At 34.2% G+C, this 27,176-nt stretch overlaps 3 protein-coding genes across 3 annotated transcripts; all 3 read left to right on the top strand.

The window, feature by feature from the left end:
• Window positions 1–1,585: 1,585 nt before the first annotated feature.
• On the top strand, window positions 1,586–3,043 carry LOC133205020 (scavenger receptor class F member 2-like). Its single transcript, XM_061340762.1, has 2 exons — window positions 1,586–1,625; window positions 2,118–3,043. The coding sequence occupies exons 1-2, from the start codon at window positions 1,586–1,588 to the stop codon at window positions 2,915–2,917; spliced, it is 840 nt and encodes a 279-aa protein (XP_061196746.1). The 3' UTR covers window positions 2,918–3,043.
• Window positions 3,044–4,164: 1,121 nt separating this feature from the next.
• On the top strand, window positions 4,165–15,771 carry LOC133172678 (beta-glucuronidase-like). The gene is made up of 12 exons (XM_061307627.1): window positions 4,165–4,371; window positions 6,064–6,240; window positions 6,892–7,065; window positions 9,780–9,921; window positions 10,163–10,362; window positions 10,542–10,685; window positions 10,868–11,040; window positions 11,159–11,308; window positions 11,485–11,569; window positions 13,866–14,042; window positions 14,319–14,454; window positions 15,171–15,771. Exons 1-12 carry the CDS (start codon window positions 4,165–4,167, stop codon window positions 15,359–15,361), a joined length of 1,956 nt encoding a protein of 651 aa, XP_061163611.1. The 3' UTR covers window positions 15,362–15,771.
• A 3,311-nt stretch (window positions 15,772–19,082) lies between these two features.
• LOC133172677 (beta-glucuronidase-like) lies at window positions 19,083–26,470 on the top strand. Its single transcript, XM_061307626.1, has 12 exons — window positions 19,083–19,312; window positions 22,378–22,554; window positions 22,723–22,895; window positions 23,370–23,512; window positions 23,727–23,926; window positions 24,186–24,329; window positions 24,539–24,711; window positions 24,824–24,973; window positions 25,059–25,143; window positions 25,426–25,602; window positions 25,966–26,101; window positions 26,280–26,470. Exons 1-12 carry the CDS (start codon window positions 19,115–19,117, stop codon window positions 26,468–26,470), a joined length of 1,947 nt encoding a protein of 648 aa, XP_061163610.1. The 5' UTR covers window positions 19,083–19,114.
• Window positions 26,471–27,176: the final 706 nt, after the last annotated feature.

Below are 27,176 nucleotides of genomic sequence, written 5' to 3' on the forward strand. Positions count from 1 at the left end.
CTTGACCATAACTTTCGAATGAATGGTTGGTGCTTTGGCTTTCATATTTACCAGTATATCCATTGACAAAAGTCCAATCTTTGGGTGGCAACATTTTGATCTCTTGACAATGACCTTTGAGTTTGACTTGCATTTGAGAAACTTTAACCTTCGCCTTAAGCTGCCATACAGGGGCATCAGTGTTTCACAAACACATCTTGTTTTAACTTGTTTTTCGTTACTCTTATCAACGCTGTCCAAAAGTTAAAAAAAATATATAAAATAAAAAAATGATAATAATTTACAAAAGAAAAAACGTAACCTGTTTTGGTAAACAGGGCACGTGCTCTGTTGTTAATGTTTACCTTTCACCGAGTGTGTTCAATTTTTTAAACTCTGCACACATCACTGAGCACGGACTGACAATACTGGTGAGTTAGTTTTGCTTTCTACTCAGAGTCTCTGAATTTTCTGGATTATAGTTTTAATATTTTTCATTAATACACAACAAAATCTCTACTTTTCTTAAGTATTAAAGATAAAGATACTTTGTGAAAGTGCAAGGATGTGTCAATCGAACGCGTCCCGAAATTCGTAGTAGATAAAATAATTTTTATGCCCCTGGATCGAAAGATCCCGGGGGTATACTGTTTTTGTCCTGTCTGTCTGTTGTCAACTTTAACCAAGCCCATAACTATTGCGCTGTCAAGGGTAAGGCTTTAATATTTGACATGAGTGTTCATTATGACAAGACCTTTCCATTGGTACAGAAATTTTTGATGATGTGACCTCAACTGTGACCTTTGGCCAACATTTGAAAAACTTTAACATTGGCCATAACTATTGCACTGTAGTCTACGCCCCACTCCAGAATTGTGTTACCATCGGGGTATAGTGTTTCACAAACACATCTTGTTTAATTATATTTCCGTGTGAAATTCTTTATAAGTCATGATAATAAAAAGAAAAGCGAAGGTTTTTGTTGATATTAATTATGCACAATTATATATCTTTTCTATCAACAATTTACAGGTAAAAAAAAATGATTTCAATATTAATAGCTTGTTGTTTAAATTAAATCTTACATGTATTTAAAATTTGGTGAAACAGATAAAATACTGCATACGTATGGTTTAGCTTTTGAAAGAATTTCAAACTCACATTGTGCTCTTGCTTTGTCTTCGTCATAGAAGAAAATGTGCATGAAGATGATTGGGCTTACTTTAAATATTTGGAATACTTGGCATAAAAAGATACAAAACTGATTTGAACTGATTAAAAAATTACATTATTTTAGAACATAAAGCATGTCATCTGAAAATAATTAAAATATCAAAACAAAATTTTATAGCATGATGTTGATATACTGTACTCTGACACAAGTACCGATAATCCAGACCAAATATCGTATAGTCTTGCGACTATCTTGCAAGGACGATGATATTACCTTCATTGTAAATAGAAATCATGATTCTCCTAGTCCTTATCATCTGTCCTCGGGCTTTCATGATCAAGGATAATTATATCCCTAACTACCTATATAAAAAAGACAGAGAACAGTCAGCAGATTAATATTTACTAGTGGGCATCAGAAATATTAAGCACAATGCGAGCAGCTTTCTCGTCTTTAGTTTCTTTGGCTTTAGGTAAGTCTGGCACTGAAGAGATATTTTCCTCATTTTGCGATGTATACAGTTTGAAATTAGTGTTTACCAAAAGTTCTGTACATAAAAATACACATTATTTTCTAGATTACTATGGAAAATTATTTTTCAAAACATCAAAATTACATGGTTCTAACGTTACATGTTCTGCTTACGACAGGGTTATCTTCTTTGGGTAATGTTTTCTCAGGTAAAGCTAGCCTAATAGTAATAATATAATAATAATAATAATACTTTATTTAAAGACGGTAACCCGATTAGTGCAATGCACTAGTCTTCCTCGGGGCCCTCTGAACATATTAACAAAAATACAATTATGAAATGTGTTCACTTTTCAAAGGCAAAAATCGAAGATTCTTTCGATAAAAAGAAATAAGCGTCAATCTGTCAATCTAATCCAAGTTTTAAAAAATATTTTTTTTAAGATATAACGATTGATAATCCTTTTTTTAAATTGTGTTCTATTTTCTTCAGTGTCACTAGTGGTCAGCCAACAAAATACAGCGTGTTCCACTGACGCTGACTGTAATAAAGTATGTGGTACCAATATGGTTGGACACTGCGATCAAAACACATGCCACTGTCACAACATGAACGAATGTGTCCATGCATCTGACTGTACATGTGGTGGTAACCAAATTGCTACGTGTGACAATCACCAATGCCACTGCCATCACCCACGGCGTGCAGTGAACGAATGTGTTCATGCATCTGACTGTACATGTGGTGGTAACCAAATTGCCACGTGTGACAATCACCAATGCCACTGCCATCACCCACGTCGTGCAGTGAACGAATGTGTTCATGCATCTGACTGTACATGTGGTGGTAACCAAATTGCCACGTGTGACAATCACCAATGCCACTGCCATCATCCACGTCGTGCAGTGAACGAATGCGTCCATGCATCTGACTGTACATGCGGTAATGGCCAGATTGCCACGTGTGACAATCACCAGTGCCACTGCCACCACCCACGTCGTCAAGTGAACGAATGTGTCCATGCATCTGACTGTACATGCGGTAATGGCCAGATTGCTACATGTGACAATCACCGATGTCACTGCCACCACCCACGTCGTCAAGTGAACGAATGTGTCCATGCAAATGACTGTACATGTGGTCATGGTCAAATTGCAACATGCGACCATCATCAATGTTATTGCCATCACCCACGTCGCGCCGTCGAGTGTACACATGCAGATGACTGCACTTGTCTACATCATCAAATTCCCACATGTGACAACCATGTGTGTAATTGCCATCATCCATAGTTACATTTTATTTATTATATACAGTTGCTGGTGACTTGCTTCTTATTTATCAGCAAGTGTTTGTTAAATTATCTTTTTATAACCACTTACATTGTCACTGAACGATAAATACATTTTGTACAACATCCTACAACTTCGTAGTTTCCTTTGATATTCATAATACAGTTTTTTTCTTTTCAAAGTGAGAGTGAGAAGTCTTACTAGAACTAAATCATGTAATCCTCGGGAGATTCATGTAGATGATAATTACACGGTAATCAGAGGGAGATACATAAAGATGATAATTACACTGTGTTTCTCAACCAGCATTTTTTCAGTGTATTTTTAAATCTCTTAAAATGAATACATGCATATCAAAAACTTTAAAAAATATTCAATTTTCTGGAAATGACGTCAGAGGAGGTCAAGGTGAAGTCAATTGAAAGTATTTTTTGTTGAAAGGCTGAAGATAACGAATAGTGTTCGATCTTTAAAAAAAAAAACACCCCCCCCCCAAAAAAAAACAAACAAACAAACAAACAAACAAATACAAAGAGCATAAAACAACAAGCATTAGCAATACTAGTCCCCTACCGGTAAGTGTAATCTGGTTCCCATCAAAAATTTAAAATGTTGAAATTCCGTCAAAAAAATCATTGAAGCGGAACGTAGTATAAACTTAATTTGTAACTCATCAGGATACACTTACATACCAAAAATCAGCTCAATATCTGCAAGCGTTTGGACAAAAAGTGCGGAAAACCCTTGAAAATTAAAAGGGCCGTAATTCCCTCAAAAATCAATGAAGCGGAACGAAATTCAAACTTGATCTGTAACTTATCAATATACACTCACATACCAAAAATCAGCTCAATATCTGTAAACGTTTAGAAAAAAAGTGCGGAAAACCAAGTGGGACAGACTGACAGACAGACAGACAGACGGACAGACAGACAGACGGACAGACGGACGGACAGACTCAGAGGAAACCTATAGTCCCCTCCGGTTTCACCGGTAAGGGACTAAAATACATTTCTTAGGTTTATTAATTAATTTAGACTATAATTATAATATTCATTGAAAATAAATGCAGTTTTTTTTAATTTTGAATCCACAAATTTGTGAGGGTGGAAATAGTATTACCTTAATCATAAAATAAAAATTATTAATGTTCCTTTGAGTTGAAACAAATAAGACATAAACGGCTTTCTTCATTCTATTCCTTGTATGTCACGTGGGCATATCATGTGATGTATTATCCTGTGAAAATGGCCGCCCCCATGAAACAAACGTTCCTTGCTCATGTTGTTTATTTACAAATATTATGTGCAATGTCAGGTATGTTATATCCGCGAAATTCGATATCACGGACAGTTTTCCAAAATTTAGACGGTATGTGGAATTTCAGAATTGATTCATCGGAGAATAAGTTCCAGGGATTCGCAGAAAAATGGTACTCAAGACCGCTCCAACAGGTTCATACATGTAGCTCACTCGATAGTTTCTCTTTTTATAAATTTATTTTTAAGATATGATTTCATGTATGCAGAAAACTCGGTAGCATGTACACTTGTTTATTTTTGGGGGGTGGGGGTGGGGTTATAATTCTCATTGTCTTCTCCCTTCTTGATACATATTCAAACATACTGTGTTAGGCAAACTTCAAACATGCACAAAAAGAGCTGGGTTTGTTATCCATAAAGTGGCCCTGCCCATATACCAGTTAACTGACCAAGTCCTAGTGTCCCATTTCAAACATCAATATAAAGTAGAGACTTAGTGCTTTTATTTCCTATAAAAGACCGTCGCAGTAGCCTAGTGATAGGGCTTTCACTTTGTGATCGGGAGGCCTGGGTTTGATTCTCATTCGCCACAACACATCAAACCTAAGACATGAACATAGGTAGTGACTGTTTCCTTCGCCAAGCGCTCGTGAAGTAAAAGTTGTGGGTCTTTTGGATGAGATCCTTAAAAAAAACAAAGTCTCATGTCATGGTAGGCGTAGGCACGATAAAGAACCATCACTGCTCAATGACTCTGAGTGCCGAGTATAGGTCTAAAATTGAAGCCCTTCACCGGTATATGGTGACGTCTATGTGTGAGTGAAAAATTCTCAAATTGGATATAAAACAACATACAATCAATCAATCATTTCCTATAAAAAAAGTTTCCTTTTGAGAGTCCAGGTACAGTATTGAAAAACATGCTTTGTGAAATTTCATTGTTCTTGAATTTTGAAGAAAATGGATATATTTGAGTACCTTCAGCAAAGAATTTAAATATGAGCCAACCCCTCAATCTAAAAAATAAAATATATGGATTGTAATTTTTCATAATATTAAATCAGCCATTTTGGATCAGAGGTTGGGGTCAATGCAAAATACTGAAAAACAGCTTAATTTTTTTGCGATTTTTGAAGAAATTATCAGGATTTGAGAATAATGACGCAATTCATGACATCATAATACATGGGCTAGCAAAAAATTGTGTCATTTTTGATAGATATGCAGTCACCATGGGTCCAAAGGGTCAACTAAAACTGAGCAGTTTTGATTTTTCAGAAATTCACAGGGCCAAAAGAAGGCCCTAAGTAAACCTTATTCTTTTAATCATGCCATTTTGTAACTGAATTTATTTCAAAAGCAAAGTAATAAACAAACCAATTCTTTAAAGAGAGAATTATTTTATGCTACATATACATGCCAGATGATGTGTTTAAGACATGATTGACAAAAATGATTTTTTTAATATGGGACAATGAAAATCTACATATTATGGAATATTGTTTTACTTGATGCTTCAAATGTAAAAGATCAAGATAACAGTGATCAATCTTATACACCAGCAAGCCAAGGTATCCCAGACCTTCTCAAACTTACTGAATGAATATTTTAGATACTTTTGCATCAGTGCATCTGTATGATTTATAGTCAACTCAATCTATTTTAGTAAATAGTTTTAACTTGTAAAAAATATGAAGATAAACTTAAAGATATAAAACAGATCACCAACACTTCGTGAGAATGCAGCAGTAAGTTTATTTTGTTGACTGGTTTCAACAAGGGACGGGCGTCATCATTTGTTTTATAAAAAAAAATTTCCAATGTAAGCTATGTACCAATATAACTAAATCAATTCACAAAGTAAGTTGGATATATTTATTACAGAGTGGGCCTGTTATACCTATGCCAGTCCCAGCCAGCTACAATGACATTACCCAGAGTAAGGAACTACGGGATTTTGTGGGGTGGGCTTGGTATGACAACGAATTCTACGTCCCACCAGAATTCACCTCAAAGAGGATTGTATTGCGAATTGACAGTGCACATTACAACACCATTGTAGTAAGTTTATAAGAAGGTAATAAATAACCTTCAAATGTGAAAATTCAATCAACTTTATACATTTATTAACTGTGTTCGAGGGCAACATGCATTTTGTTGGACCCAAGAACCAAACTGTTTGCCTGAGGCCGTTAGGCTAAAGGCAGACAGTTTGGTTCGAGGGGTCGACAAAATGCATTTTGCCCAAGAACAAAGTCAATAAATGTTTTGTTATACCTTTTATTTATTTATTTACTTATTTTTTTCGTTATCCATGTATCTTTTGATGGCTTCAATACTAACAAATGCAAATAAGATTTTGCTGATCCCACCCACAGTGTGACATAAGAAGTCCAATATCTCTTCCACAGGTCCAATATCTCATTCTGTGGTCAAACATTGATCTTTTTATGACTGCTCAGTAAAACATTAGAAATGTTATAATTTTTTTAGATAGATTTATATAGGAGCTAATTTTTAAAGGTATAACAATAAACTTTAATATGGTATTAAATGATGGATATTTAAAATTCTTAAACTGAGTAGTACTGGAGTTTATATATCATTATTTATGAAATTAACATGCATGTTGGCAGTTTAAAATCATATTATTGTGCTATCTTAATAATCCATGTACAATTCACATTGATCAAATTTCTGTTTTCACTGCAGTGGGTGAATGGGCTGGAGGTGATGCAGCATTCTGGAGGCCACCTGCCATTTGAAACAGAATTAAAAAAATATAATACAAATGGCCCTAATAGAGTGACTGTAGCTATGAATAACACTCTGACCCCCACAACCCTACCCCCAGGGACCATTGAGTACAAAAATGATCCACTCAAGTAAGAATTTGCTATAGTATTGAAGTAAGTAAATGTTTATATTAAATTAGTTGCATTAAAGAGAATTTCTACTAATACCTGAAAATAAATAAATTGACATTGGAGTTTATGCACTCTGCATTGCAGCAGGAAATGTTTGGATAAACTAGGTCACTCCCCTGAGGTGTTACACAGTATTTTGATGTTCAAGCCATTTGCAACACTTCCTTAAAATGAATAGAAAAATTAAGATTTACCTTTACTTTAGACTTTTGAAGGTCACCAGTGTGAAGGTCACTGTAAAATGACTGTTAATATGGCTGAGGATAGGAAAACATATTCCAAATAAAAAATACTCTTCTAGTCCAACTTAGTAGGCTATTTATTACTGTGCCAGAAGTGAACACACAGTGACTGTATTTTAGTCACTTAAATAGTTCATCTAGAATCAAAAGAGAAATAAAAATTATCTTCCTTCAATTCAATAATGTTTCACTTTTTTCACAAAATGGTCAGATGAAGGGAGAATGAAAATTATTTGCACATTTTTACAATTTTATATTGTGGACAGATTTGTCATTTCTGTAAAATTGCACATAAAAGATGTGCAGAAATACTTCATTTTAACCTTGAAATCATTAACTAAATCCTACTAACGGACTCAGTTGTTGTATATTGTTACAGAAGATGATTTGTACTGATGACTCAATTCAATTAACTTAAAGGTATCCTAAGGCCAAAGTTTTTTTTTCGTTTGGTTTACGATTCCGCCGACCCTAATTTTCACCAATCATGAAAATAAAAATAATGTCTTTTTCCGACATATTTTTCCGGATTTTTCTCAGCTGAACTGGTGGGTTTTAAATTTTAGAATGCATCTTAGTCGAATAAGCGCTTATAAATATATGAGACCTTTACAAACATTTAGGTGACCGTAAATAAACACATGTGCAGACCAAAAATGGCGGTTCTGTCATGTAACAGCTGTGTAACAAGGTAATTCTTCGCTGAAAGCAATGACATACACTTAAAGAACTTTTCTGCATGGAAAAGTGAATAAAATCTTGGATGCATGATCTCTTTCTCCAATTGCAATGTCTCAATTGGCTAAATTCATACCGTAATATTGGAGAGTGTATGCCCAACCCTGATCGACCTAGCAGACACGGTTACACCTATAGATAATAGGGATTTATCAGTGCCTTCTCATGTACAATTGCCCAATTGAAAATGAGTTCAGTTTTTCCCAATTTGGCAGTATTTTTTGCCAATTGGTGAACAATGCTTTTATTTTTAATTATCTTGAAAAAACACAAAGTAAAATTGTCAGACTGTCTGTAATTTTCATCTATTTAACTCATTTAGCAAAGCTACAGTCATAACACATGTTTAAAAACACTGTAAAAACATCGCCAACTTTTAATCCGAACTTCCTCCGTTTTTCTAAAAATGATGATATTGTATAATTATATAGATTTATTAAGTTATTTCCACCTATTCAATTGATCTTTGAGTGAATGGTAAGGACTTTGGGCATTATTTCAAATAGAAATATATATTTTCAATGCATTAATACATATTAAAAGAGGACTTTTAGAAAATATGTACTTAGTATTTATGCAGGAGGTTTATAATCTCCAGAAACAGATCTATACTATATGATCTAAATTGAAATCTCATACACACATGTACAACCCTACGTTGTATAACTGCTTTACACTCATTGAAGTCCAATTTACTTTCATTAGTCTATTATTCATAATTGATCTTGTATGATGAAGATGGATCATATTTAATTGTCGTTTGGTTGCCCAAATTAGAGTTCATGCTGAAATGTTAAATGAATTACCCCTGAATACAGGATTTAAGTAACATTTTAAAATTTTTTCCAATTTCATCAAATAGCCGATAATTTATTCCCAATTCCCCAAAAATGGTGTTTCCCAAAATAGGCTGATAAATCCATGGATAATAGTTAGACCAATTTAGTGTTGAGAGATGCATCTTAGTTGAAGTAACGCTGACCCATATTTCACTGGATAAGTTCAAATGTGTATAAAACATTTGTTAATTTATAGAAGTAAATTCAATATACAAATCTTTGCAAATTTCATACTCAATTGAGATCAAAGCCCTTTGAATTACTAAGAAAATAATGAGCATTGCCTACTGTGCAGGTACATAACAAAAATTTAAAGAAGGACTTGATTGAGAAATTATTAGGCTTTTGTGCCACAGGTTGAACATTAAATTTGATAGCTGCATGATCAAATTATTATAACCTTTATTTCAATGTCAATTACTTTTGATATTGTTAAACAGTTAAATTGTATTTTTCTTCAATCTAAATTTAATTTAAATTTGGATCCTTATTTTTAGTTTGTGGGCATACCGAGGTTTATAACACATCACTTATCACTGAAGAGCACAAAAAGAAGTTGAACATCATGAACCATGCACTGATTGACAAACAAAAATCAGAACTACATGTATATGTAAATGAAAATGACATTCAGTCTAAAGTTAGAAATGAATCAAAATTAAATAAAAAGAGTTATGTGATCTAGACAATAAAACTTAAAAGTACTATTGACGTGTATTATTTTTATTAAAATAAACATTGCTGGTATTTTAAAATGAAACTGTTGAATCCTAAATTATTTTTATTTTTATTTTTCGACCACCCAATGCATTTTTTTGAGACAGAAAATCGTAAACCAAAAAAAATAAAAACTTTGGCCTAAAGGATATTTTGTCCAAAATCTACAGATGGATTTTTTCAACTATGCTGGGATTCATAGATCTGTAAAAGTGTATACCACACCGAAAGTTTATATCGAGGACATCACCATAGTAACTGATATACAAGGAAGTAATGGTAGAGTACGAAATGTGTGTGATTACAGGTTTATCTTAACATTTCAGTTTAACATGGTATTCTTTCTATTAAACTTGAAGCAACTTTTGCCAAAATGTACAGTAGGTGTGAAGTAGCTAAAGAAATTTATTTCACTGTTTTACTGATAGGGACTAAACAGTTTTAGATTAGGAATACCCAACTTCTAGATTAGACAAGTTTTACTTTATATGTATATATGTGCATGTATGTTAACTTTTAGGTGTGGTTAGTTATACAGTGACACCAAACATGGCTTCCATGGTTCAATCAATCCAAATAACCATCCTAGACAAGCAGGGTAACTCTGTTGGGAAGAGCAGTCAGCCACAGGGGAAGATAGTTGTACACAATGCCAACCTATGGTGGCCCTACTCCATGGTGAACTCATCAAATGCCACTGCCTATCTATATACATTTCAGGTTAAAACAATTTTTTGTCTTCATTCTTGAGTTCAGAATCCTATCCTATTAATTACTTTATAACTGTTAAGTATATACCATTTTTACTTTTGCAGTGCAGTGCAGGTTTGAGTTATGAATAGTAAAAGCCACAACAGGATGTTTTTTTTATGCTTGTCATCACTTGATTTCTTCTGTAGGTGACCTTGACCTCAACATCTGCAGATACAGATCAGTACAGTCTCCCATTTGGTATCCGCACTGTGTCTAACACCAACACACAGCTTCTGATCAACAATAAACCATTCTACTGCCATGGAGTTGCTAAACATGAGGATGCTGATGTAAGAGTTATTGCCCTTTAGCAACATCTAATCATCTCAACTCAAGTCTCTTGTGAAATTTCCTCTACAATTATGATTTTGACATATCATTCTAACATTGTTCAGGAAAAAGGACATATCTCTCATTTTTATTTTGAAAACAAAAAAAATCATAAACTGTTATATCCTAATTGTTAATTTAGATCAGAGGCAAAGGACTAGATTATCCATTGATTGCCAAGGACTTTAATCTACTGAAGTGGCTGGGTGCTAACTGTTTCAGGACATCTCACTACCCCTATGCTGAGGAGATTATGGACCAAGCTGACCAACAGGGCATCGTGGTTATTGATGAAAGTCCAGGTGTAGGGATAGAGTATGTCAAGTTTCTAAATCTATTCCTGTGTATTCATCCTCCCGTGTGAAATCTAATAAATATGGTCAAGAGTATTTTCATTTTTTTATTTTGTACTTTTCTATGGTGATATTCAAAGGAAAGGTAACTTTGGTAATGAGTCTTTGGCACACCACCTAAATGTAATGGATGAAATGATTCAGAGAGACAAGAACCGCCCAGCTGTGATCATCTGGTCTGTAGCCAATGAACCAAAGTCTGGGCTTCCAGAGGCAGAGTTCTATTTCAAGTAAGTCTGATCAGTTTCAGCAAGCTTCATTATCTCGTTTTCTGTTTTTTTAGCATGTATACCAAGTTATCTTGTTGTCTGTTTCTTAAAGCATGTTTATAAAGTTGTAAAATAATAATAAAAAAAATCCTGAGGTAGTTTTATTGAACATCTGTATGTTTTACTTTTTTTGGCAGGACAATTTTACAGCATGTAAAGAAATCAGATCCAACTAGACTTGTTACTTTTGTTGCCAATGCTGATTATGAGGAAGAAAAAGTTGTAAGCATTTACATCATTACCTCACAGAAAGGGAATGTACACTTGTTGTCACATTAGATATGACTACCATGGAAATTTAGAGGGCTGGGTGGTCATGACCATTTTAAGACTATTTAAATCTTTTGGAAAAAAAAGAGTTCTGTATGAAAATAAAGGAAATTGCATAAAATATTATAGCTTAAAAATTTGGCTTTTTCTATACTAACTAATAATATTTTATGGATGGAAAACTAGTATTTCATCTTTATATGGATCTTTTGGGTAATCTGTAAACCATTCAGTATCCTTCATAGAATTAAAAAGGACATGACAAGATACATATAGGGTAAGGGCAAGCTAAAAGCACCTCATTTGACATACAAACAAATAAATACAAAATTTAAAAAAAAATTGTTACTTTGTATTCAAGAACTGATGTCTGGTTTAAAACCATAGATGATCTTAAAGTACTTTATAATGGGCTGAGGATTTTGGCCTGGAGAGCTCAGTTGGCAGAGCACCTGACTTGTGATGCAGGGGTCCCAAGTTTGATTTCCAGTCCAACCGTACATTTTCTCCTTTTCTATTACAGTTGTAGGCTCAGTACAATAACATTCTGTGTATATAAACCGTTATGGTGTCTTGTGTTATTTTTTTGTAGGCACAGTATCACATGTATAACTGTTATGGTGTATTGTGTTTGTTTGTTGAAGGCCCAGTATATTCTGTGTATTAACCATTACTGTGCCTTGTGTTTGTTTGTTGAAGGCCCAGTATATTCTGTGTTTTAACCATTACTGTGCCTTGTGTTTGTTTGTTGAAGGCCCAGTATATTCTGTGTTTTAACCATTACTGTGCCTTGTGTCTGTTTGTTGTTAGCCCAATATATTCTGTGTATTAACCATTACTGTACCTTGTGTTTGTTTGTTGAAGGCCCAGTATATTCTGTGTATTAACCATTACTGTGCCTTTTGTTTGTTTGTTGAAGGCCCAGTATATTCTGTGTATTAACCATTACTGTGCCTTGTGTTTGTTTGTTGAAGGCCCAGTATATTCTGTGTTTTAACCATTACTGTGCCTTGTGTCTGTTTGTTGTTAGCCCAATATATTCTGTGTATTAACCATTACTGTGCCTTGTGTTTGTTGTAGGCCCAATACAATGATATTCTGTGTTTAAAACATTACCGTGCCTTTTGTTTGTTTGTTGTAGGCCTAGTATATACTGTTATAAACCATTACTGTGCCTTATGTTTGTTGTAGGCCCAGTATTACCCAAATTATACCCTTCATATAAGCCGTTACCGTGCCTTGTGTTTGTTTGTTGTAGACCCAGTATACCCTGTATATTAACCATTACTGTGCCTTGTGTTTGTTGTAGGCCTAGTACAATGATACCCTGAGTATAAACCGTTACTGTGCCTTGTATTTGTTTAATGTAGGCCAAGGTGAATGATATTCTGTGTTTAAGCCATTACTATGCCTTGTATCTATTTGTTGTAGGCCCGGTACAATTATATACTGTGTATAAACCATTACTATGCCTTCTGTCTATTTGTTGTAGGCCCGGTACAATAATATACTGTGTATAAACCATTACTATGCCTCGTGTGTATTTGTTGTAGGCTCAGTACAATGATATCTTGTGTATTAACCGTTACTGTGCCTTGTGTTTTTTTGTTGTAGGCCTAGTATATACTGTGTATAAACCGTTACTGTGCCTTGTGTTTGTTTGTGGTAGGCCTAGTATATGCTGTGTATAAACCGTTACTGTGCCTTGTGTTTGTTTGTTGTAAGCCTAGTATATACTGTGTATAAACCGTTACTGTGCCTTGTGTTTGTTTGTTGTAGGCCTAGTATATACTGTGTATAAACCGTTACTGTGCCTTGTGTTTGTTTGTTGTAGGCCCAGTACAATGATATCCTGTGTTCTACCCATTACTATACCTTGTGTTTGTTTGTTGTAGGCCCAGTACAATGATAACTGTGATTAAAACATTACTATATCTTGTATTTGTTTGTTGTAGACCAAGTTCAATGACATTCTGTATTTAAATCATTACTATGCCTTGTATTTGTATGTTGTAGGCCCAGTACAATGATATCTTGTGTATAAACCGTTACTGTGCCTTGTGTTTGTTTGTTGTAGGCCTAGTATATACTGTGTATAAACCATTACTGTGCCTTGTGTTTGTTGTAGGCCCAGTACAATGATATCTTGTTTATTAACCATTACTGTGCCTTGTGTTTATTTGTTGTAGGCCCAGTACAATGATATTTTCTGTGTATAAACAGTTACTATGCCTTGTGTTTGTTGTAGGCCCAGTACAATGATATCTTGTGTATTAACCGTTACTATGCTTGGTATTCTGACTGTTCACACACTGAGCTGATTAATCTACAACTGACCAATGATCTCAAAGCTTTTCATAATAAATACAATAAGCCAATCATTGTCACAGAATATGGAGCTGATACAATTCCAGGATATCACCAGGTTAGAATACCAGCTAAATTAAAGAATAAAGTAAAGTAATGATATTTTCAGTAAGGTGCAAATTTCCTCAGAGAAATCCTTGTGATAAATACTGCTAATAAAATTTTATGCTGAAATAATCAAAATATCATGAACCCTTCCAGTATTAAAACTGTGAAAGAAAATTAAAACAACAACATACGAAAATTTTCTTCTGTTGTAAATTTTACATTTAGTGCATTTTTAAAAAAAAGAATTAATTGAATGGACTAAGTTAATTTATTTTCATCTTGTTAGGACCCATCCTTTGTGTTTACAGAGGAATTTCAGGTGGAGTTTCTTCAGGAATATCATAAGGTTTTTGACAGTCTGAGACAAGAGTTCCTGATAGGGGAAATGGTTTGGAATTTTGCTGATTTCATGACTATTCAACGTAAGTAGTGTGCCACGAGTCTCAAAAGTTATCTTCATGTTGAGTGTAATATGTATGCCTCAATCAGAATCTGGCCATACAAATAATACAAGACTATTTTCCAGGTATTCGTCAGATTTTTGAAATCAGTTTGGTTAGGACCTCCAAATATCAAAATTATCAAATTACAATGAATTTTTTCTTTTCAGATGTTAACTAATCAAAGAAAATTGTCCAATTTGAAAAAAAAATCACACACACACACACACAAATTATGGAGGGCTTTTTCTTGTGGTGGAAGGATATTTAAAAGGAAATACATGTATCAAGAAAAAATTCTCGTATTTTATTTAAACATTTTGTATTAACAAGATTTTATTAATTGCCATGATTACATTCGATAAAATTTAGCTCAGGTTAAAGTGATTAATATATTAAGATACAATTTTGAAAACTGCAGAAAGGTGAAGTTTATTGAACTGTTGATCAGACTCCCAATTTTTTTTATTTTGAGTTAGGTTATATGTGTAGATATCTAAAATATAGTGTTAGGAGTGACATACCTTAATTGATACTATTTTAAGCTTGCCTTCATAATCATACTTTGTAACAGCTTTTCTACATTTCTTCTCAAAAAATCCTTGATACGAGTATATTCAGTGTCAGGAGTGATGTACCTTAATTGATATTATTTTAAGTTCATAATCACACTTAGTAACTGGTTTTCTACATTTCAGAGATAACTCGTGTGGTGGGGAATAAGAAAGGATTATTTACTCGCCAGAGGCAACCAAAGATGTCTGCACATTTAATTAGGTCCAGATATAAAAATCTAATGTACACAAACAACACTCATCGTGGTGGCTTCCATGGACATAGCAACAACATCCAAAATGTCTTTCAATCCGTTACTGTTCCTGTTGGGTAAACTGAATCAGTGATTCACAATATACTTACATTTACATGTACTTCAGGCATTGTTTTCATTGAATGATCATAGTGAACACTTAAAGTAACTGACAGTAAAATTATATTTTGAGTAAGTTGAAGTGGAATCTCAGTACTTTGTGTCAAAAGTATTCCTAGTCAATGGTGCTACTATTATTTTTTAGAAATTAGAATTTGAGACAAAGATAATTGATCTGTGTGTTTGCAAACAAAGGGAATCAAATTGTAAATAATACTTTATGTGTTTGCATGCGTTTTTTTATTATGCTCATAAATTATGGCAAAGAATGTTTCTGAGACCTAGCATATAGAGCTAACATTTTTATACCAATTTTTATATTTTTATTCCATGTTATCTGATTTTTTTAAAATAAAGTTTAAAGTTTTCAATACTGTTTATATTTTTGACATCTCTCATGGAGGATATACTATGGTTGAAAGCAGCAGTAGTCTGTATTTTTTAATGAATTCAAAATGATTGAGTTGTTTTTGTAACAGGTACGTACCCAAGTTACTGCCAGATAAAAAGATCTCTTGGCTGACAGATAACTTATTTGGCGACCGCCGGAAAGTTATCTCTTGGCCGCCAGATAATTATTTGGCGGCCGCCAGATAATTTTCTGGCGGCCGCCAAATAATTTTCTAGCGGCCGCCAGATAACTTTCTAGCGGCTGTCAAATAAGTTATCTGGCGGCCACCAGAAAAGTTTCTGGTGGCCGCCAGTTATTTATGTGGCTACCGCCAGATAATTATTCCGTAGGATGCAAATTACCAAAACATTTATTTGGTTTGAGACTTTGCCTTTCTGATGAATAAAATTCGTCAAATCTTAATCAAGGTCAAATCCAGCATCCAAAGCAATTCTGGTAGTCTCATGGCGGATGTTACATTTTCGAGGATATGACGTCACACCGACTATGCGATTCCTGTTTAAGGAAGGTATAGTGTTATGACATGGCCTCATTTTTTCTTAAAAAAAAAGGTCTCATTTGAAGGGGGACAAGTTGTTATATTTTTTTTTTTGTAATTATACACAGGATTAAAGTTGACCAGCACTTGTTGCAAATGATATTGAGAGCGATGGTAGCAAACATGGAAGTACTATCACGTTGTGGTGTCACGTTACTATACAGGCCCGTAGCAACGGTTTCAAAAGTGGGGGGGGGGGGCAACTTCCCCAAAAATTCTGACAAGCAAAAAAAAAAAAAACCAAAAAAAAAAAAAACACAAGTGTTTGTGAAACACTGATGCCCCCATATGGCAACTTATAGCAAAGGTTAAACTTTCTCAAATGCAAATCAAATATGTTGGTACCCAAAATGAGGTCTTGTCTCGAGGAATATACTTGTGAAATATGAAAGCCCTAGCAGCAACCATTGAATAGATATGGAAAAGGTTAAAGTTTTTCAAAAGTAAATCAAGGTCAAGGTCAATTGGCCAAAATTAATGGTGCCTAAGGAAAGGCCTTCTCACAAGAAATATACAGGTGAAATATGAAAGCTGAAGCACCAATCGTTCAAAAGTTATGAGCAAGGTTAAAGTGTTTCAAAGGTAGGTCAAACTCCAAGGTCAAGGTCAATGGATTACAATTGTTGGTATCCAAAGGAAGGTCTTGTCACAAGGAAAAAACATGTTAAATATGAAAGCCCTATCAACAACTTTTCAAAAGTTGTGTCCAAGGTTAAAGTTTTCGAAAAGTAGGTCAAAACCAAGGTCAAAGGGTCAAAGTTGTTGGTATCCAAAGGAAGGGCTTGTCACAAGGATAGTATATGTGAAGTATGAAAGTCCTAGCAACAACGGTTCAAAAGTTATGACCAAGGTTAAAATTTTCCAAAAGTAGTTCAAACTCCAAGGTCAAGGTCAAAGGGTCAAAGTTGTTGGTATCCGAAGAAAGGTCTTATCACAAGGATTACATATGTGAAGTGTGAAAGCCCTAGCACCAGCCATTCAAAAGTTATGGCCAATGTTAACGTTTTACAAAAGAAGGTAAAACTCCAAGGTCAAGGTCAAAGTGTCAAAGTTGTTGCTATTAAAAGGAAGGTCTTGTCACAAGGATTACATATGCTAAGTATGAAAGCCTTAGCTCTAACCTTTCAGAAGTTATGTCCAATGTTAAAGTTTGTCAAAAGTAGGTCAAACTCCAAGGTCAAAAGGTCAAATAAGGTGGTACCCAAAGAAAGGCCTTGTCACAAAAATTACACATGTGAAGTATGAAAGCCCTAGCACCAATTGTTCAAAAGTTATGGCCAAGGTTAAAGTTGGGAAAATTTTTTGCAAAACTGGGTCAAACTCCAAGGTCAAGGTCAAAAGGTCAAATATGGTGGTACCCAAAGAAAGGTCTTGTCAAAAGAAATACACATGTGAAGTATGAAAGCCCTAGCACCAATCGTTCAAAAGTTATGGCCAAGGACAAAGTTGGGAAAAATTTTGCAAAACTGGGTCAAACACCAAGGTCAAGGTCAAAAGGTCAAATAGAGTGGTACCCGAAGAAAGGTCTTTTCACAAGGAATACACATGTTAAATATGAAAGCCATAGCTACAACCATTCAAAAGTTATGGGCAATGTTAAAGTTTTTGCGGACAAACAGACAGACAGACGGACAGGGCAAAAACTATATACCCCCGAATCTTCGATACGGGGGCATTAAAAAAACCTAAAGAGACCAAAAGTGGGGGGGGGGCAACTTCCCAAAACTATCTGACAAGCAAAAAAAAAAAAAAAAAAAAAAAAAACTGAAGGTAATTGACTGTCCAAATCCTTGAATTTGCCAGTGCTCGACCTTACAATACTGTAATATATAGACAAATACTATACTCAGAAAAAAGTGGGGGATGGGGGCGGCCCCCTGCCACCCCCCCCCCCCATCCCGCGTTCTACGGGCCTGTTATGTTCTGATTGGATATCACCAATCAACTGACAACAGGCAGTGGGTAAAAAGCTGTATTTTATATGCATTTGGCATTGGTTGATATACAAAACTTTTTTAATACGGTATTCTTTCATTTTTGGTAGGGGAAAACGTTTGAGGAAAAAAATGTCCTTTTTGAAAAACTGGAAAAGTCATTAATAATGCGATGTTTTCAGCTGTTGAATTACATAACAATCATTGCCAAATTTGGCAACGTTGCTGAATTTGGACTTTTCGAACACTGACGGTACCTACTTGTTTTTGCCATAGGACGCAACTCCTTGATATGCAAAAATGTGCCTTTAGTACCTTCGTATAATGTTTTCAGTCAGAAGCCGAGTAAACTCAGCCTATAAAGCGCTGGATTTGAGGTTTGAATCTAATGTAACAGCAAAAGGAAATTCTGATAATACATGAAATACATCATAAAAAATAGAATGTTACGTTACAAGTAAATTCCTATACTTTTTTTTTTTAAAAATGCGGAAAATGGAAAACAATTGTCTGATTATTATACTTCATTACATAAAATATAGATGTATGACTAATTTAAATATGAATTCTCTTAGTACATGTATTTATTGTAATATGTTATATGTCAGATACATGTAGTTTTGTGCAATATTGTTTACTTATTCGCTAATTATTTCTACAGATGTATTTTTCTCATATTTTCTATTATTTTTAGAATATTATATCCAGATATATGCAATCATACAACAAATGTTGTAATTATAAGTTATCTCAAATAACTGAGGAGATATTCCAATATATCCAATACACTCACGTGAATTTATCACGCGACATTTGTTCGGGTGAAAAAGATGGATACCCCCACGATACAAGCGTTTTTCATATGTTTACAAATATGTTGTGCAATGACGGGTATGTTATATCCGAGGTATTCAGTGTCACGAACTTTTATCCAAAATATAGACGGTTTGTGGAATTTTAGAATAGACACATCTGAGAGCCGGGTCCGTGGATTCGATGAAAACTGGTTCTCTAGGCCTCTAAAGCAGGTTCATATCTTATGTTCATTCATATACATGTGTATATATATATATATATATATATATATATATATATATATATATATATATATATATATATATATATATATATATATATATATATATATATATAAATTTATTACTAAATAAAAAAATAAAAACTTGCTTTTATGCAATATTTACTTCCATATGCAGCGGTGCAGATATACTGAAATGTAAACATAGTAGTAAAGATTAGTAGTTGTTTGACTTAGATAATCAGAGGTAGTTAGATGGCTTTCAGCGATATAAAATTGCATGTACATTGTATCTGTATTCGGTTGTGGAGCGTCGTATTCAGTCGTTTATGAATGAAAATTGTAAGGTTCTCAAAATCGACCAACCATCTCAGCTTTGAAATCTGAAGTTGCTACATTACCAAAATGGATGAGTTTCCTTCAATCGGAGTAAAGTCGTAGGGCTGAGGACGAAAAATTTTCAACCTCCAAAGTTACTTTTTTAAAAAGAAAAGTTATTTATCAATTATCAAGATTGCAGTGTACCTTTTATATAAATTGTGAAATTAATGTCCCAGGGGTGTGACTTATTTTGCTGGTTAAAAAAAAGATTGGAATAAAATATTATCTATTATAAAATACATGTATACTCATTCATTCTTGTCATGATGTTTTAAATGATAAGTATAAAATTAGAAATAACTGCAAATGGCCGACCAAGGTCGTAAAGAAATTTTTTCATTACAGAATAAAGATTCATAACAAACTCAGAGGAACCATGAATTAGATTCATAACACACTCTGAGGAACCACGAATTAGATTCATAGCACACTGAAAGGAACCATGAATTAGATTCATAGCACACTCTGAGGAACCACGAATTAGATTCATAGCACACTGAAAGGAACCATGAATTAGATTCATAGCACACTCAAAGAAACCATGAATTATATTCATAACACACTCAGAGGAACCATGAATTAGATTCATAACACACTCAGAGGAACCATGAATTAGATTCATAACATACTCGGAGGAACTTTGAATTACATTCATAACATACTTAGAGGAACTTTGAATTAGATTCATTACACACTCAAAAGGACCACAGTTAAGATATATGGCACTTTCAAAGGACCAAGAGTCAGATTCATACACGCGAAGAGAGACCACAAGTCAGACTCATGACACACTCTAAGGGACCAAGAGTCGGAATAACTTCATTCTTAGCGGGACCACAAAACAGATTTACGACAATTTTAAAGGGAATCAGTTTCATGACACTCCCAAATGTTATGAATCTAATTCATCGTCCTTCTAAGTGTGACGTGAATCGGATTCGTGGTCCCTCTCACTGTATACTGAATCGTGAATTCACGTTTAAGGTCCCTACACATGTAGGTGGTGAATTTGACACTTCCATTGAATGTGTAATAAATCAAATTCGTTGTCCTTCTTAGTGTGTTATTTATATGATTCGTGGTTCCTCTGAGTGTTATGAATCTGATTTAGGGCCCTTTTAAGTGTGCATTCAATTTAACTTTTCAATCGTCAACTTCCCTTACTTATGCAGCAATATACCTTCATCACCTGCATACGGGGTTTATATCTCTCAGTTGATTCGATACGCAAGAGCATGCTCTATTTATGAACGATTTCTAAAACGAGGTAAGTTATTGACAAACAAGTTGATGAAACAAGAATATCAGCAGTCTCGTTTAAAGTCGTCATTTCGTAAGTTCTATGGTCGATACAATGACCTTGTCAGAAAATTAAATTTATCATTAAGTCAAATGATGACTGACGTTTTTCGTACTAATTATTAGGCCATTATTTACAGATTTTTCCGTTATTTCCCGATCATGACCAGGAGCACACGGCGGGTGTGACCGGTCGACAGGGGATGCTCACACCTCCATGGCACTTGATCCCACCTCTGTTTTTGGAGGTCCGTGTTTGCTCTGCTCCAAAATTTGTATTGTCTAATGGACTTTTGAGCTTGAATACTGTTCGTTATCTCCATATATTTTATTCCCAAAAGAGTTGTAAAGAGCTAGGTTCACTTTATGCATAAAATGGCCCTATAGATATACCAGTTTTATTGACTAACACCTTATGTTCCATTTTAAACATCAAGATAAAGTAGAGACATACTGCTTTCATTTCCTATTAAAAATATTCTCCTTAAAGTCCAGTTCTTGGAAAACAAGCTTTATGAAATTGCAATGTTCTTGAATTTCAAGGAAAGTACTTTCAGAGAAGGAAAATAATATGAGCGCACCCTCTGATCTAAAAATAAAACATGTTTTGTAATCCTCAGAAACGGTTCTATCAGTAAATAATTGCATATTTTAGATCAGAGACTGCGCTCTATATTAGATATCGAAAAAATGGCTTTGAAAATTGGCTGTTTTTGTAGAATTGTTCAGGATATGAGGAAAATTCATGACGTCATAATGCATTGAATAGCCAGATAATTACGTCATTTTTGGTAGATTTGCAATCGCCAAACGTCTTTATGAAATTTAATGCATTGTCAACTAAAACTAAGCAGTTTCAGTTTTTCAGAAATTCACAGGGCCTAAAAAAGCCCAAAGTGAACCTTGTTATTTGAATCATGGTCCCCATGAGTGTGTCATAAATCAGATTCGTTGTCCCTCCGAGTGTGTATGCATCTAATTCGTGGCCACTTTGAGTTACTAGTGATACCAATGTATCTGATTTGCTGTCTCTTGACAATTTCCCCCGAATTTTAAACCTATAAACAGGAAGTATGTGACTTAAAGGTGTTTGAGTCGATAAGAATTGAAGAAATGATACTGTGACAGTTACATGAAATATGTGGAGATAACTAACAGTTTTCAGTCGAGCTCAAAAGTCCATTAAACATTACAAAATAGGAGCAGAGCAAACACAGACCTCTAAGACATCAGAGGTGGGATCAGATGCCATGAAGCTACATTATTTTCATTTTCGATTTCTAATAATAACCATTTGTTGTAACTTTATCAGGTAGTTCATGTCCACATATAAATAAATATATATGTAGTTAAAAAACCCTGATATGTTTATTACAGAGTGGGCCTGTTATACCGATGCCAGTCCCAGCCAGCTACAATGACATTACCCAGAGTAAGAAACTACGAGATTTTGTGGGATGGGCTTGGTATGACAACGAATTCTACATCCCACCAGAATTCACCTCAAAGAGGATTGTATTGCGGATTGACAGTGCACATTACAACACCATTGTAGTAAGTTCAAACAAGTTTCAAGGAACTATCAATTTTCAATGACTTGAATCAATTTAAATTTTTTAAATTTTATTAGTGAATAAATAGTATACAGATGAAAAATAATAACATTCCTCATAATAATGAGGAAAAAGTTGCAAGCTTTAATGATTTCTGTTTTTACTGCAGTGGGTGAATGGGCAGGAGGTGATGCAGCATTCCGGAGGGCACCTGCCATTTGAAACAGAATTAAAAAATTATAATACAAATGGCCCTAATAGAATGACCGTAGCTATAAATAACACACTGACCCCCACAACACTACCTCCAGGGACCATTGAGTACAAAAATGATCCAATCAAGTAAGTGAGGTTTATGAATACTTTTGAATTTGAAAAAAAAGTCATATGAAAATTAGCAGCTGTGAAAAGCAGAGCATTTTGTATGATCTACAATTATGAAGTTCAATAGGATTTTTTCAACATTCATCAAATGAATTGCAAATGAATCAATGTATTGTAACAATATGCAGTAAAAGTTTTAATGCCGAGAAAACTTCAAAATGAGTTTTCTATGATCTAGTCTTTCAAAGCAGATATATATTCAAGGTAGTAAATTAAACTGTAGAGCTTCGGGGGTCAATCATGATGATTACTTTGCTGCATATATAACCTTGATGTTATTGTATCATAAAGTTATAGAGAGTATGAACAAAAACGTTTAATGTTAATATAAATCAAAAGGATATAGAAAATGAATTACTGGCTGTTTTCATTTTTTGTAATTGATTCAATTGAAAATGAAATAAGCGTTGATTTCAATTGGCACATTTCTAGGTATCCAAAAGGATATTTTGTCCAAAATCTTCAGATGGATTTTTTCAACTATGCTGGAATCCACAGATCAGTTAAAGTCTATACTACACCAAAAGTTTACGTTGATGACATCACCATAGTTACTGATATACATGGAAGCAATGGTAAATTTAGTATTGTTTAACTGTCGTTTACCTCATGCTTTCATGTAACTTTTCAAATAAAAAAAACCCCAAAGAATTCATTGTCACTTAAAATCAAACAAAAACTTTTCCTGAAAACATGAATTATACATTTTCGTAAGAATTTTCATGTTATTATGAACTTTGACCAAAGATAATTTGCGTGATTCCAGTTTAGTTTAATATTCACGTTTAGGTGTTGTTAGTTACACAGTGTCGCCAAACATTGCTTCCATGGTCCAGTCAATCCAAGTAACCATCCTAGACAAGGAAGGTAACTCTGTTGGGCAGAGTAGCCAACCAGTCGGACAAATAACTGTACACAATGCCAAATTCTGGTGGCCTTATACCATGGTGAACTCATCAAATGACGCTGCCTATCTGTATACATTTAAGGTTTAAACAATCCTTCGTCTTCATTCTTAAGCTTAAAATCCTAATCTATTGATTATTCGTAACTGCCCAAGTGTATACCACTGTGACTTTTGCAGTGTAGTGCAGTGTTTGAGAACAAGATTTTTTTTTTGAAGTGGCTATGCTACATATTTTACTATCGTAAATATGTTTAGACTGAATCCATCATAAAGAAGTTAGAATGAATGTGACAAGTATAAGGCTTGTTTCCACAGCGCAAGGCACATGCATTCTTCTGTAGGTGACCTTGACCTCAACATCTGCTGATATAGATCAGTACAGTCTCCCATTTGGTATCCGCACTGTGTCTAACACCAACACACAGCTTCTGATCAACAATAAACCATTCTACTGCCATGGAGTTGCCAAACATGAGGATTCTGATGTAAGAGTTATTGCCCTTTAGCAAACATCTAATCATCTCTAAATTTTATTTTGTATTGAACAGAACCATGTAGTCATTCATGAAGTTTCCTCTACCATTATGATTTAGCCATATCATTTAAATATTGATCAGAAAAAGATCATAGGCTTCATTTATATTTTGCAAACATAAAAGAATCATAAACTGTCATATCCTAATTGTTAATTTAGATCAGAGGCAAAGGACTAGATTATCCCTTGATTGCCAAGGACTTTAATCTACTGAAGTGGCTGGGTGCTAACTGTTTCAGAACATCTCATTACCCCTATGCTGAGGAGATTATGGACCAAGCTGACCAACAGGGCATTGTGGTTATTGATGAAAGTCCAGGTGTAGGGATAGAGTATGTCAAGTTTCAATGTCTGGCATCATGCTTCTTTCTTTCCTGATAAAATCTACTTAAGAGTATTTTAATGATTTATTTTGTACCTTTCTTCTTATGATTATATTAAAAGGCAAAATAACTTTGGAAATGAATCCTTGGTTCACCATTTGAATGTAATGGATGAAATGATTCAGAGGGACAAGAACCGTCCAGCTGTGATAATCTGGTCAATTGCTAATGAACCAAAGACTGGGCTACCAGCGTCAGAGTACTATTTCAAGTAAGACTAACTAGATGTCTTGTTTTCTGGGTTTTATTGAAAATCCAATAAAACTTCTACATGTGTATTTTTCATCGTTCAACAGGACAATTTTGCAGCATGTGAAGAAATCAGATCCAACCAGACTTGTTACGTTTGTTGCCAATGCTGACTATGATGAGGAAAAAGTTGTAAGCTTTAATGTTAATACGTCACAGAATGAGCTTATACTGTTAAAAAAATCCCGGAGAAAAACTCTCATCATACATCTCAAGTATAGAAAATTTGTATTTTTGTTTTTGTACCCCACACCATGGGCAGAAACAATTTTTTTTATATTGAAAATGTTTTTTTTATATATTGAAAATGTAATAAAAAGCATTACTATGCCTTGTGTTTGTTTGTTGTAGGCCCAGTACAATGATATTTTCTGTGTATAAACCATTACTATGCCTTGTGTCTATTTGTTGTAGGCCCAGTACAATGATATCTTGTGTATTAACCGATACTATGCCTGGTATTCTGACTGTTCACACACTGAGCTGATTAATCTACAACTGACCAATGATCTCAAAGCTTTTCATAATAAATACAATAAGCCAATCATTGTCACAGAATATGGAGCTGATACAATTCCAGGATATCATCAGGTCAGAATATGTGTTAAATTAAAGCTTAAATCAAAGCTTTTCATAATAAATACATTAAGCCAATCACTGTCACAGAATATAGGCTGGTACAATTTCAGGATATCATCAGGTTAGTTGACAAGTCATTTTTTTTTTTATTTTTTAGTCGAAACGGTTTATCCTCAAAGAAAACATAAGGTGACAATGATATTAGTTCTGTCAAAACATAATTCTGATCACTCCATAACAGAAGTTTTGTTTTAGATCAAACGCTGTTAGCAAAAAATAACTAATATCGTGAATATCATACACTGGTGTAGGTAAAAAAAATCAGTATTAAACTATAATACATGCACAATCTATTTTTTTTTTGATTATCTTTAGGACCCATCCTTTGTGTTTACAGAGGAATTTCAGGTGGAGTTTCTTCAGGAATATCATAAGGTTTTTGACAGTCTGAGACAAGAGTTCCTGGTAGGAGAAATGCCTTGGAATTTTGCTGATTTCATGACTATTCAACGTAAGTAGTTTTGATGTGATGATCAAACTAATTTCAGTGCTAAAATTAACATTAGTGTTTTTTTTTATGGTCTTATCAAATAAAATATCTTAGTTTTATGACAACATTGATATTGATTGGTATTACTTGGCTATATACATCATTGTATTTGATATCATTCCATTTTTCTAAATTTCAGAGATAATTCGTGTGGTTGGGAATAAGAAAGGGTTATTCACTCGTCAGAGGCAGCCAAAGATGTCTGCACATTTAATTAGGTCCAGATACTTCAATTTAATGCAAACAAACACCACCCATCATAGCAACATTCATGGACATAGTTCTGTAACCCCAAAGCCCTTTTTACCCATTATTTTCCCTGTTGGGTAATTGTCAGTAATAATGCTCAATAGTGTAATAATTAGGACCTAACTTTTTGAATTAGGATAGGGTGGTGTAACTTCGACCCCCCTGGGTGATTTCGACCCATCATGATCGAATACCTTAACATGTTTATTATATAAGTATATATATTTCTGCAGGGAATAAAAATGCACTTTAATGTATTGTGTTGACAATGATTTTATTCACACGGGCGTAATTTGCCTACTGGAATATAACGATATCCTAGAAGAGGCTTCATCACCCAAAATATTACAATTGAGTATGTCTTAGCCATTAAGAGAAAGATGATGTGCGAACAAGGCGTGCCAAATGCCTATAGATTCAAATGTGTAAAAATCAAATTCTATTTGTGAATTAAATATTCTGAGTGAAATTCTAATTATTGAAGAGTATGAAACTATGACAAGCAAAACTTTCCTGCGGTGAAATTCTCCTGTCAAAAATTATTTAATAAAATTGAGGATTATCATATCTTAGGATTTGAACCCAAAGGAAATCCTGAATTTCAGTTAATTCATAGAAGCTGACAAGCAACCCACTACACAAAACAATTCATAACTGGTAGTGGCATTTAAATCAGGAACTGTTTGTGATGAGACCCTTGATTAATTGGAGATCAAGACATTTAAGTTTTGAAAAATGGGATGAGGGGACATGATATAACGTGCCTATCTTGATCGGATACAGGGAG

Source organism: Saccostrea echinata, unplaced genomic scaffold (genome assembly GCF_033153115.1).
Source record: "Saccostrea echinata isolate AGI-Se365-2 ecotype Australia unplaced genomic scaffold, CSIRO_AGI_Sech_v1 ptg000054l, whole genome shotgun sequence".
Lineage (NCBI taxonomy): Eukaryota > Metazoa > Mollusca > Bivalvia > Ostreida > Ostreidae > Saccostrea > Saccostrea echinata.